Source organism: Phlebotomus papatasi, chromosome 3 (assembly GCF_024763615.1).
Source record: "Phlebotomus papatasi isolate M1 chromosome 3, Ppap_2.1, whole genome shotgun sequence".
NCBI lineage: Eukaryota > Metazoa > Arthropoda > Insecta > Diptera > Psychodidae > Phlebotomus > Phlebotomus papatasi.
This window is the reverse complement of record NC_077224.1, coordinates 29,131,752-29,145,239: the sequence shown is the minus strand read 5'-3', so window position 1 is coordinate 29,145,239 and position 13,488 is coordinate 29,131,752. Positions and strand designations below refer to the sequence as shown.

General features: G+C 31.5%; 1 protein-coding gene across 1 annotated transcript in view; it reads left to right on the top strand.

The window, feature by feature from the left end:
• The window catches only part of LOC129807475 (uncharacterized), a 43,874-nt gene that overhangs the window by 15,923 nt on the left and 14,463 nt on the right, over window positions 1–13,488 (top strand). Inside the window, exons 6-7 of the mRNA XM_055856767.1 lie at window positions 2,988–3,200; window positions 11,961–12,528. Of these exons, the coding sequence (XP_055712742.1) occupies window positions 2,988–3,200; window positions 11,961–12,528 (781 nt within the window). The remainder of the gene's footprint in view (window positions 1–2,987; window positions 3,201–11,960; window positions 12,529–13,488) is intronic.

The following is a 13,488-nucleotide window of genomic DNA, read 5'->3' as shown; positions in this document are numbered from 1 at the left end:
TCCATCACATACTCAAAACTGCACATTGTACTTTCTCGAAAATTATTACACACACCACTGTTTGACACAGTGAGCTACTTTGCCAACGACAAATCATTGTGAGTCGCGAGAACAATGTTAATATTGTTGTAATTTGCGACTTTTGCAATGAAGAGTGGTAAAACCAAAACACATTATGAATAAGCTAGGGTAGAACATAATATGAAAGACAGCAAAGAAGGTGGGAAGAGAAGAGCATCAAAGTCAAGAATCATTGTTGAAGATCTCGATGGGAATGAAATTTCTCGTGATTCATGATCATCTTGGAAGCCACGCGGTGAGAATAATATGCTTTTGCTTCTATTTGCTGGTGAAGGAAAAAAAAAGAAGACTAATAAAATCACTGAGCAAAGAAAAATAAATTTGTATAACTTATCGCGAATGTTCCTTTATGAAATTATTCGGTAATATCTTTAATGCTCGTTAAGAATATTTGCGTTCAATTGCCTTCTTCAATTCCTAAGACATCAACTCCATAACTGTCTTCATGGTCTGAAAAATTCCCTAACGAAATAGAAAGATATTAAAAAGGTAGAGAAAGAATAAAAAGCATTTTTCACTCCCCATTCTAGTAATACTCCGAAGTCTTGATCTTTATATTTCACAGCTTCAATAATTCATCATAGTTTTATGAACCTCAGAAAAAACACTTGAATCTGTCGATGAGTTCTAAAACAGTCATTTGATGCTTTTAGTGGAGATCCGGACAAAAAGTAAATATTCAAAATTGGAGAGATTTGATTAAGAATTAATAATGGAAATTGTCTTTAATTCTCTTTCTCTTCCACATCTCACTCTTTTTTCGTTGATGGTTTCAAAACGTTGCACTTGAGTGCATAATTGTAAGTTGAGACTGAAAGCCTCCGTTTTCATTTCATCGCATTGTATCTGTGATGGGGAGAGAAAGAGTTCAATCCAAGGATAGAAAGAAAACCCCTCAAAAAATATGTTACAGAAGTTTCTGGCTTTTTTTATTCAGAAATTTACAAAACATTCCAAAATGTCCATCAAAATTTATTAAATTTATAATAATTTACCTTGAAATGAAAATTTGATTTACCAATTCCGAGAGAAAAAGACTATATAGTGTTTTTAAAATCTATTGGAACATTATAAACCTCGTGAAATATATTAAAAATGGATTCTTGACTTAGATCGGTGATTAGATGCTTAACTGCAAAAGCAGTTTCGCATTAATTTTTTTTTAGACATTCAGAGGTCCAAATTATGGAGAAGTATTTCGCAATTTTTTTTCCATTGAACCATTTTTTGCGATTGCCAGTTGACATTAATTAATGATCACCTTAAAGTTTCCGAAAAGAGATTAGAAGTAATACAACTCAATTTAGGATAAAAAATAGTATTATTTATGTAACAAGGTGGTTCATATAATTTTCTAAGGAGATTGAAACTATATTCAATCACTCAGTGGAGTCTTCATTGAAAATTACATTTAAATTTAATTGTTAATTAATTAATTTTAATTTAAGATTAATTGAGTTGAACGGGTTCAGACTTGTCAGAGATCCCAAATTTTCCTAAAACGGTTAGGAAATACACTTTCTCTAGAACCTTTGAAACTTAGTCTGGTCATGGATTCGTCTAAATACTTTGAATATGGAAGAAAAAAGTTCATCAAAGTTCGATATATGACTATAGGTGTGTTGCTTAATTGCGTTCGCCTATTTACATAGCAGAGACAGGTTAGATTTATAAGCGGGAGTATGACGTATCGTTAGAACAATATTTGATATAAAAATTTCGATTATCGTTTTTTTCGATTTTAGCACTCCTTTAAATTTTTCACATTTACGGAGTAATTAAGTTTCCCGAAGCTTTTCACAAGTCCCCTTCATTTCTCGACGATCAAATTTGGACCCTAGTTGTGATCATTACAAGACTTATTTTTGGACTTTCTACCTTCTGGCAAATTTACTTTTGGTCGAAAATTCTAAAGCCTAATCAAAATATTAAGTGGCATTAAAATTTTTTTGCAATTTGAAGCTAGTTTAATGCTTCATTATGTATTTAATTTAAAACAAAGCCTGGAGTTTCCCCCTAACAACACATGACTGTGAACTCCCTTTGACATACATTGCACAAAATGTATGTTATAGTAAATCAAAATTTTTATGTTTCTTATATAATGATTTCAGAAAACAAGCAATACAATTTGTAGGAAAATCGTCAAACTATAAATCGTTTCAATGGTTTCAATGAGTCAGAGAAAAATATTTTATAAATTGTTATATAGAACTTTAAAGTTGTAGTTGATTTTGTTTTCAAACAGTTAGTCAATTTGGGTTGAAAATTGTAGAAGAAGAAAAACAGTTGCAATTGGAAGTGTAAGAGAATTTGCATCAATAGCACGAACCAAAGTATTATATGTGTAAGATTGTTAAGAAAATTTGTTCATGATGTGAGAACGTTCTTATGGGTGAAAAACCACATCATTAGCAATTGTAAAGATAATGCAATTCTATTCCGATGCAGTCTATTTGTGCTCCGGTGACACGGTCTAAGTCGTATGTATGGTATGTTTCTCTTCCGCCACTGACTTTTGATCATTTCTACTAAGGAGCCCATAAGAATTGGACCATAAAAAGAGACAGTTTATGTTATTATGCGTAAATAATGTTCTTATATGATCTTTCTGCTTCACTCTCTAAGATTGACAAGCGAAATTCTCCATCTCTCAGACAATTGCTTAACATTTTAGAGCGCATGTGGAGAGGCAATTTTCGTGTCTTAGCGGTTTATCGATCATTTCGTTCTGCGTTTAAAAAAGTATACAGAAATGAAAATTCCATAAAGGAGAGAAAATACTGAAGAAATCATATAAAGAGGTGTGAAGATGCTGAGGCAACAGTTATATAATTTCGATGTGAAATGATTTTTCTTCCTAATAATTTGTTCGTTTTTTTTCTTATTTCAATTTTATCTTACAGTTCTAAATGTGGCAGCCGGCAAAGCCCCCATGCAAATTTCAACAGATGGATCGGGTATTCCACAGAAGGCTATCGATGGTTCCACGTCGGCATTCTTCCAGGCCGACACGTGTTCCCTCACGAAGCCTGAAAGATTACCCTGGTGGTACGTGAATCTCCTGGAGCCATATATGGTTCAGCTGGTGCGTCTGGACTTTGGCAAATCATGCTGTGGTGAGTCCAATATAACTTTATGTATCATATAAATTTTCTGATTGATACCCATATAAAAGAGACGCCTCAAGGCGGTGAAATTGGATTCCCTTTCTCTCTCCATGGAACTTTTTACGTCTATGACGTTTTTAGCATTTCAAATTGTGCACCACAAGTCCAATCTTTAAATACGCTAATTGCTTTCAAGCAAAACACACCATGAAAATGAAATTGATTATAAATATGTACTGAAGTTCAAAATCACAGATTGTTCTTGGTTTGCTTCCCACAAACTTTTTTTTGCTACTACTATAACTCTTTCCTCAATTACCTTATTTCCTTGACGAAACATTTAACTTTTGTGGGATGGATGCAAGAAAAAGACAATTTGCTTAATAGGACTCTTCATGCTTGAAATTGTTACGTGAAAAACAGGCTGTAATAAAAAAAGCTATTAAAGATCTAGTTGAAATATCATCAATCTTAATCTACTTACGCCCACAAAATAATTTCAATTAAAAAGATTAGTACGAAACATATTAGCGTCTCTTTTTCGTATATATCAGCTTGACAATCAATTTTACATACCATGTGACCTCAAAAATTTCTTAAGAAAATCCCTAATGCAACTTTCAACAATGACTAGCAAAATGTGATTTTCAGAGATGATTTTCATGCTAGCTAGATAATAATAATATGTGATCACACTTCAAATTATAAGTATCCATAAATTTTGCTTTCAGTTTCGAAAGCTCAAACTAGAAATTTTTCGTTGAAACTTATAATATTATCGGATGAGAATTGTAAATGATAATGTAGAGAAAAACTCACTTTTGAAACATTAAACTTCATTTCAATTTTCACATACTTATTAATATTAAAAAGAAAAAAAGTACTGATTTATTAGTACTAATTACAGCAAATTAATTATTTTGAGTTTAATTTGAATTAAGAAAAGCGTATCAATGACTGGTTTTGCGTATCAATTTACTGGTTCTGACTTGTATGACTAAATCTTATAAGTCAATCTTATAAGGATCTTATAAGGCATATTCTGACTTGTATGACTAAATCTATAATTATCTTGAGAAATCATTCTGCAATAGTACATCTTTTACCGCAGTTAATCTTAGTGCAAAAAATCTTATGGATAGAAAAATAAATTATTATATATATTTTTTAGGAATCTTAGAAGTCTTCCAGAGCAAAAGATCAAGAGATACCACGTGCTCTCAGGATCAATATTTACAATTAATTCGCATTTAAAGAATCTATTTTTTCATACAGTCTATACGACAAGATTGGATTCCGTTTTGAAATTCTAAATTTGGAAAATGCAAAACATTCAGAAATTATTATTTAAAAGTTACAATATTTTAGTTTTACAAGTCTTATTGAGGCTGTGGTCTGTTTTTTTTGGGATGAAACTAACTGGTGAAAATTAAAAAGAAAAAAGTCACTATAGGGTCGAATGAACGCCTCTTCGATAGGGAACCGCTATTGACACTTCTGTCAAAATGTTAAAATTTATATAATGTACCTAATAAAATGTAAGTAGTATGGCGTTTTTTCGTATTTCAAGTGGTATAGAGTAGGATTTCAATAGGTCCTAACACGAGTTTTTAAAGTGTTAATAGGTGTTCCTTTCACTCTACTCTTGAATATGGTAAAGATGGGTATAGATTGTTCAGGAATGCCCTTTTCCGAAATAGAATACTTTTAAGAAATTATCAAAAGCTGAAAAATCTTAAACATAAGAACCCTAAGTTAATTCATATAGTCATTCGAGGAGAGATGGACTGAATTATATTCAATAATTTTGGCGTGTTTTTAACAGAAAATAGAAACAGTTCTCACTAGTTTATCAAAACACTCTAGATGTAAAATAGCATCATTAGAAAAATTTTACAGAAGAAAATCACCTCAGAGAATTAGTTTTAAAAAAATGTTGCATTTTGGGACAGTCAAAAACAGTGAGAGAGAAATGGGTCATCTCAAATTTTAACAAAATATTTTTATTTTATTTTGTTAGTATAATAAACAACGAGACCGCTATTTTTTTTTTAATTTCTTGGACTTATTTTTTCATTATAAGTGATTTATTTTTTGGAAAATGTGCTTCATCTATATGGCTGGCAGCTCCGCTGAGTGTATAAAGTCGGTCTTAGCTAAAATTTTAACGAAAATAATATCTGCAGATTAACTTCAAAAAATTGTGACGAACGTTGAGCAAGATTCACACTGAAAGTATTGCCAAAACCATTGTGTCTCGTCTTTCCCCAACTTTTAAATTCACGTATCCTTATAGAGAAATCAAAATTTTTGGCCATTGGGACACCCAAAAAATTTAATTTCTATTTTCTAGCACAATTTTAAAGGTACAAAATTGTAACAGAAGTTTTCATTAGAATGTTGAAGGGTATAAATTGACCAAACAAGGTAGCAATAGTGCGTAGCGTATATGGGAAGGAGAAGAAGTGGTCCATCTGTCCCACTGTCCCATCACACCTCGAATTACTATATGACAAAAATTGTATAAACGCAAAAATAATAATGTATAGGGGAGGACTTTCAAGCTTCGCACACACTCTGGCTTTAAACACTTTTATTCCTCATATGTATTACTCATGTTCTTTTAATGAATCTGACCTAGTTTTTCAGGAAATATGTAACTTAAGATTAGTTATTAAAAATATTTTTCATAAAGAGGCCAAATCATTAAAAAAAAAGTATGGGAAAAATATGAAGTGTCCGAAGCCAGAATGTGTGCAAAGCGTGAAAACCTTCCCTTATATTGTGTATTTTAAAAAGAAAGGTGTTTCATTAGAAACTGTGAAACTTTCCCTTTCAATATAACTTTTAAAATACAATTAAGAATACTTGTGTCAAATTCAAAGATATTAGCAATAAATTCAATGTTCTTAATGTTTCTCATAGACTTGAGAAGAAAATATAAAATATGTACAATAAAAGCACAAGATAAAAAAGAAATTGACCTATTTTTGAGAAGTATGAAAAACTTCAAAAATTAATACGAAGTGATAAAAATAAAAGAAACTTGAAGTATATCTATAATCATTTGATAGGTTTTAATCCTTCCGTACAAAATCTATGAATGAATGAAGATGATTGAAATTTTTTTATTAATCTTCATTATTAAATTTCTCCATGTCATAGGAATATGTGATATAATTTTAACACTACGAGTATTGAGATTTTATAAGATGTTGGATGTTCTCTGTCTTTCTCTCTTACACTTTAGAGATGGAGTAACATCATATTCTAATGAGTACAATTTCATATAACTATTTTTTCTCCGGAAAAATTTATTCCAATATGAAAGATTGATTTATTTAGCGCCAATTGAAATTTATAGCACGTAAAAGCATTTTTGTATAACTTGGAAATAAAATGCGGTAACACATAATTAATCTCAAAGATGAGGGCTTTAAATCAAAGTTATTGCAGTACATAGTTTTGATATTTTAATTTCTCACAGAAAATATACTAAAATTGAGCAACAAATATAAATTTCCTGGATATTTTATTTTTATTGTGCACTTTCATTGGTAGGTTTTGTGGAAGTGGAAGTAATTATGAAGAATGGTTATAAACACATCGTGGAAAAATTTACAGAGTTTTCTTGTTTTAAACTATATCTTGTGCAGAATATTAAATGACGGAAAATGCAATTGGATTTAAGTGAAATTTAAATATGTCATATGGATAGCATATAAGACATGAGAAAGTTTTTGGGAATCATTCCGTATGGCAGTCATATCATTGTGCATGTGAGATCAGAAATTGCTTTAACAAATTTAAAGTTTTTTGTCTTTCTAATTTTATTTTTTATTCAGGTGACTGCTTGTCATAATTGAGTTCCAAATTACGACAATTTTCTCGTCTTCTCTCTTACCTACGTATATAGTTAATTATTCATGACACTTTCCTGGGAGGTGATATTTGTGATGAAGAGAGGTGAAGGAAAGAAAAACTATGGAATTTTTACGCGTGAAGAAAATGATAACTTTCAGCAGAAATTTAGTGTACAGATATATTTGATGCAAAATATGTTAAATGATCCTTGCCTATCTTGGGACACCCATGTGACGCTTTCACTTTTGGATTGTGTGTGCATAAAGGCACCAATTGAGGTATAATCTCAAAAGTATCATTCTCTTTTGGTCTCTAAACTTTCCCTTTATATCTCTTCAACTTCTAATTACACTCCCATTTTATTTTTGTTTACACATATTATATGGTTTTTTCCTTGTGTATTAAGAAAAAAATTCTCATTCACTCTCTGAATCTGCGGAATTGTCTGTGAACCGTGGGAAATTTAGTTGGAGAGCACTTGAAGATCTTACCCAGTGCAATGCATTAGACAAACATACTAACAATCCACCCGAATTCTGGACCATTTCCTACACAACAAGCATTTAATCTCGCCAGTGTGAACAAAATAGAGAATTCCTCGGAAGTTTAAATACAATTTCAAGATTAAATTTTATACCTGGGAAATTACTTTTCACTTCTCAGCTCTCCTGGTATCTCTTAAGCCTCTTCTTGGCAATAACATAAATTAACAAAAATTTTCTTCCTCCTTTGCTGCAAAAGAGGCAAAAATGTTTCACGATCGTGCACCACAAGTATGTAAATTGAAACTCTATTATAAAATTGTGTAAGTATATATTGCTGGCCGTTTGAAACGGAAATGCGTATCGCTCTGGTGCAATTAATAATTTTCACCTTTTCCCTTCTGTATTTTACATAACACCAAGCCAAGTGCATCTTTATTTTCAATCAATTGCAGATTTAGGGCGGATTTTTTAAGAAATTTATTATAAGGCGAAGGTTAGAGGCCAAACAAGAGCTCAAGAATAAATTTAATGATTCTTTGTGGATTGAAAGAAGGCTTGTAATGTCTAGGGAATCAAGTAGATAAAACATTGACTAATAGAAACATATGAACAAGAAGACATACTTAGAAAGTTAATATTTGTTTAAAACTCCCAGGTGTCGTATCTATATGTTCACCAGGTGGAAAAATTTAAAAAATAACTTTTTTAAATTTTTCTTTTTCCAGATGAGTTGTTTGTAGTACATGATGTTATTTACGTGTTTTAAAAAATTTGAATTCATTCAAAAATAATTCTTTTCCCAAAGTTGATCATTTTTCATGAAAAAAAAGTATTCCTAAATCCTTAGAGAAGTTTTAAACCTTTTTAAAATATCATATATATTTCATTATAATAATTTTTTGTACAATTCTCCGATCACACTACTGTCAAAAAGTACTGATATCGATGTATATTTTTGTTTGATTTGAAAGTGTGGAATATAATAATTAAAGAAGGAACATCGGTACTCAATTTACTGTAGTAATTCGAAACTTATTTTATTCAATGAATAAACATTAATTGACGAGAGTTTAAAATAAGTTCGAATTAACAAAAATAAAAAAATTATGTTCAGAGCCCAGAGGTGTATAGCGCAATTTAGTTTAGGATTTTAAGTTTTATTAACACTATATAAATTTTTATATATCGTACAGCCCCGGTATTAGTGCTGTTTTGAGTTTTTCGATTTTTCGATTATTACTTAATTAGATATAGAATTTTATGCACTTTTCGAGTTTGGTTATACCTCAAGAGGTTACATATTTCTAAGGATTTTCCATAATTTTTAATTTTACATACTTGAGGAATACAACTTAGATAATGATAAATATAAATAAATTAAAAATATTCTTCAAATTAACCTACGGAATATGCCACTTTTGTGAAACCTGAATCAAATTTCCAGAAATTTTAAGTGTAGTGTATTCTAAAAATAATAATGACGCATTGCGCTAAAAGAACATGTACTTCATTGAAATTTTCATTTTTTTTCTTAATACCCTACAAATAATTTTTAGTTTTGTTTAGTAGTAGAGAACATTATTTATATATTGTATGAAAACTTCGAGGAGAAAGTCAGAAAATGTGTTTGGTAATTAGCATTTTCTTAATAACATTTTCCTAAAATTAAACCATATTAATGAAAATTTTGAAATTATATTTTTTGCATTTTGAAGTCATTCCAATATAATATCGATAGTTCCAATCCATACTAGGGGAGACTGGAGCAAAATTTGTCAAAATGAAAATTTCAATATTCCTAAATATTCACTATTTTCTAAAATAAAAGAGATTGAGGCTTGAAATTTTTATCATAGATAGCCTTCATGAACCTTCTTAAACTTACAAAGTTTCAAGGTATTCGAGGAAGGATTATGTAAAATAAAAAATAATGAAATTTTGAGTCCTATTTTTGGAATATTTAGCTTACAGGAAATATCAATACAGATTAGCTCAATTCAAGCACATTTCTCGTTAATATAGAGAAAAATTATCTTCGACAAAGTTGCAGAGGTAGAGGAATAAATTTCCTATAAAAATATGTCTATTTGATATTTTTAACTTTTGCGAGCGTAAAACGTCACAAATTATCCGAAGACTGACAAAATTTGCCCCAGCAATTTTGGGAATCTCCACAAAATCGACTTTCAGAAAATGATTCGAAAATCATATTTCTTTCGAGATAGAAGAAAATAGTCTTCTGCAATGTTGTAGAGTAGTAAATTTCCTATAAGAATATGCTCATTATAAAACGTTAAAGTTTTCTCAGAGCTCGTGAAAGAATTAATTATGCGGTTTGACAAGTTTTGCCCCAGTCTTCCTTATGTGTTATTTCAGAATGACAACTTATCAGAAGAGCCATTTGAATTTGGCGAATTCCTATAGGGGGAGGTGGGGCTATTTTGAGCAGTGGGGCTACATTATTATGCGACTTTTTCGCCGATTTCGAAATAAATCTGGTCCTTACAATAATTTTATTTAGATCCACAATTACTTTGTTTATCCAAATTAAATCATGTTAAAATCGAGTTTCCATTACAAATATGCAAGAAAATCGTATAACAATGTAGCCCCACAGTAGGGTGTTTCAACAAGGAAAAACTTTTTTGGCACTATTCTCACGGTGCTGTATTTGATGAGACAAGAGAGTTTTTCTTCGACGACCATATTATCAGACGCCGTTTAGAGGTGGCTGAACGACCCTCTCTGTAGTGTAAAATCAGAAAAATGTTCTACAGAGGGGGTCGATCAGCCACCGCTAAATGGTGTCTGATCATATGGTCGTCGAAGAAAAATGTTCTTATCTCATCAAATACAGCACCGTGAGAATAGTTCCAAAAAAAATTTTTCCTTGTTGAAACACCCTACCCCACAGTTCAAAGTAGCCCCACCTCCCCCTACCGCCTGTGCATTTTTTTTTTTTTTTTGAAAAATTGAATATCTCGTCACCTGGATGTCATTGTCTTTATGATTACCAAATTTTCACCAGATATAGAGCTCAATCTCAACATATTTATATCTCTCGGATTGTTCCGAGAGATATTATCAAAAAAAAAAATGCACGGGCGGTAGGGGGAGGTGGGACTACTTTGAACTGTGGGGTAGGGTGTTTCAACAAGGAAAATTTTTTTTTGGAACTATTCTCACGGTGCTGTATTTGATGAGATAAGAACATTTTTCTTCGACGACCATATGATCAGAAGGTCTAAAACGACTTGGCATAATATGCAATGGAGCCGACGATATGTTAGTAATACAAAATTCGACTTGAAATATTTCTTAATATATGAAAAGGTATAATTTAAAGTTTAAGGGCTTCTATTTCAAACCACCCAAATCCTCAAAACGTTGCTAAAAACGCCACTGTGCGATATGATGTCTGTTACTGTTTCAATCTGCATGACTACATTTTTGAAATGTTGAAACTTAACAGAACTTCTAGATGAATGAGGCAATTCTTATCGTGCCTAGTTAATCTTATATAGTAAACATCAACATACATCCATATATCCCATATACCTATACATTAATTAATACAAATTTCTTATTTAACTCATGAATATTTCATTCAACTTTGCGAAATACTTTTTTAAGATCAAAATGACTAATTTTTACAGTACCAAGTGCTAGCCTTTTAAGTTATTACTTCATTGCTATAACTATTAAAATAGTGATTTCTATCTTACTTTCTCGCAATGATATCAATTAGGCAAAGAAATAAATTCTCACGAAATTTTTTTATGACTTTCTACTCCGAGATGTTGTGTAATTTTGTACATATATTTACCACATTTGGTTTTTCGTGTCTCGAAAAAGTCTTTACTAAAAAAAAGTGCTCCATTATTGTTTACTTTTGACACATTAGTGGTGTATTTGGGAGAGTTGCAAAAATAAATTTGTGAAATGTTAAAGAATAAATATTAAGAATCAGCAATGGTTTGTAATGCATAGAAAATCAGTAAATTTCATTTATTTTATTTGGTTCGTTTTTTTTTTCAAATTGCGTCTCCGAAGGGGAGTTCCAAAGAGATAGGAAAAATTGCTGAATATGTTTTATTGCGTTATTTTACGTGAAACCATGACAAAAAAAAACAACAGACAAGAGAGCAATTTCTTTTTCAAGCATGCACCTCGTCGATTTGAGTAATTTGCCATCAGACATGATGCAATTTCTTTCATGAACAGTTAACGGGTGTTTCATCCGAAGCCTCTCCTTGCAAGACATAAATTTCCAATTTGCATAAATGTGCAGTGAGATGAGTATGAACGAAGATGGACTTTAATTGTTTAAATTTATGGCATTTCTTGCAAATTGGTGTTGCACCTCCAAAATACTTTACATATGAGCATTTCTTTTTTTTTTCTCTGGGTCTCTTAACAGGTAACAACAAGCCCGCAACAATTGTGGTTCGCGTGGGAAACAATCGCCCAGATCTTGGGACAAATCCCATTTGCAATCGCTTCACAGGTGTCTTGGAGGAGGGTCAACCTCTATTCTTGCCCTGCAATCCCCCAATGCCAGGCGCCTTTGTGTCAGTGCATCTGGAAGTTGGTGCTCCCAGTGCTCTGTCCATCTGCGAAGCATTTGTCTACACAGATCAGGCATTGCCCATTGAAAGGTGTCCTGTATTTCGGGACCAACCACCGGGAGCGTCTGCTTCCTACAATGGCAAATGCTATGTCTTCTACAATCGTCAACCACTCAATTTCCGCGAAGCTCTGGCATTCTGTCGAGCACGTGGAGGTACTCTCATCAATGAGAGCAATCCAGCTTTGCAGGGCTTTATCAGTTGGGAATTGTGGAGGCGGCACCGGAGTGACGCTTCTTCACAGTACTGGATGGGTGCTCTTAGAGATGCTAAGGACAGAAATACTTGGAAGTGGCTGGGTGGAGAAGAAGTCACTGTGTCGTTCTGGAATCTCCCAGGTGGCGACGAAGACTGTGCCAGGTTAGTTTCAAATACTAGATTCTTCATTTTTCTTTTAATTCGCGCTATTGAGGCTTTTCAATACAAAATATTAAATTTAAAATTGTTGCCTTTTGAGTTTAAATTAAATTTTTAAATTTTCAAGTAAAATATTCATCCGAATATTGGCAGGATATGTGTACACTCAGAAAAATAATCGAGTAAAACTTACTAGAATCGATGTTGAATTAATTCTTTTTCGTTGTGATTTTCGATTAACTATATTTTGGAGTTGATTTTACTTGTATTTAGGTGTAATATTCGAAAGAGTTGTTTTAACTTTTTTTTCCCTAAAATTTACATGACCAAAGAGTGTAAATAACTCTTTAAGACTGAAAATAACTCGTTTTAAGAGTTAAAATAACTCGTTTCAAGAGTTAAAAAGAGCTTTTAGTATTAAAATAGCTCTTTCAAATCTCAAAATGAATATGTTTTGCAATTTTATGTTTTTTTTTTAATTTTATTTTAACATTTTCTTTATTAATATTTTCTTGACTCAAGTTCACTCTTTGGCATATTTCTAATTGATGTTCCTTATGAATTTCGTCACACGAAAATCTTCTTGACTGAAGTATATTCTTAAAACGAAAACGCTTACGCATATACTTCAGTCGAGGTGAAATTTTACATCGAAAAAGAGTAATAGTCACATCGATATCCGACGAATTAATTCAACTCGCACGAAGAGTTGTTTCAACTCTATTTACTAAAATTTACAACGAAAAAGAGTAACAATTACATCGATATTCGTAGAGTTAATTCAACTCTGCCATAGAGTTGTTTTAACTTTTTAGGTTTTTTCTTTTAGTGTATCTTGCAAAAAAATAGTATATTTAAATTTGTCGATCATCTTTTAGAAATAATAACAATTTTATGTTTTTATTTTTTTTGAAAATATTACTTAAAATAAAATTAACTTGGCTTTTAATTTGTGGTAATTCT